This window comes from Octopus bimaculoides, unplaced genomic scaffold (genome assembly GCF_001194135.2).
Source record: "Octopus bimaculoides isolate UCB-OBI-ISO-001 unplaced genomic scaffold, ASM119413v2 Scaffold_80564, whole genome shotgun sequence".
In the NCBI taxonomy this organism is placed as follows: domain Eukaryota; kingdom Metazoa; phylum Mollusca; class Cephalopoda; order Octopoda; family Octopodidae; genus Octopus; species Octopus bimaculoides.
Window position 1 is genome coordinate 6,077 of NW_026425038.1, and position 651 is coordinate 6,727.

Consider the following 651-nt stretch of genomic DNA (forward strand, 5'->3'; position numbering starts at 1 on the left):
ATATCATTTTCCAATGCTATTTTCTTGCATTCATCAATAGGATTAGAAACCCAAAGACAGTCAACTTCAAATAAAAGAATTTCAATATTATTCTGCAATAAAGAATTTAAAATTTCTGTACGTTTCACCATTAGTTTTACATAACCAACTTTACTATAAGCTTGATTTCCATTTAGGGAAGCCTCAGGCAACACAACAACTTTGACATCAGGCCAATCTTTCTCAAATTTTTGTTTTGATATAGCATCTGTAGTAATAAAAAGAATTTGCTCATGGATACCCATATTAACTGTGTTACACAACCAACTATAGACAAGAGGTAAATAAGCATTGTTAATAAGAGTAAATAAAACTAAATTATGTTTTTTCATGATATCTTTAGCAATTGCAACTGACTGGCTGATTACATCTTGAAGATTTTGAGGATATTTTTTTTGTTCACTTTTAAAAATTCTAGATTTCAATTCATTTTTCTGGGTCATTTTTATCCCAATGAACACAAGTGTGCAAGCAAATATAGAAAAAAATAATAAACATAAATAACGTTTTAGACGAAACATTTTCACAATTATTGGTATTCCAGTATTCCAGTGTAGCTTGAAAGAGATATGTCCGGAAAACTTTGATGCTATTAAACACTGCAAAAAAAAA

At 28.9% G+C, this 651-nt stretch overlaps 1 protein-coding gene across 1 annotated transcript in view; it reads right to left on the bottom strand.

Moving 5' to 3' along the window:
* LOC106878281 (uncharacterized) overlaps nucleotides 1-638 on the bottom strand; it is a gene marked incomplete at its 5' end in the record, with an annotated part of 1,824 nt that extends 1,186 nt beyond the window's left edge. Inside the window, one exon of the mRNA XM_014927458.2 lies at nucleotides 6-638. Coding sequence (XP_014782944.1) covers nucleotides 6-638 — 633 coding nt within the window. The remainder of the gene's footprint in view (nucleotides 1-5) is intronic.
* Nucleotides 639-651: the final 13 nt, after the last annotated feature.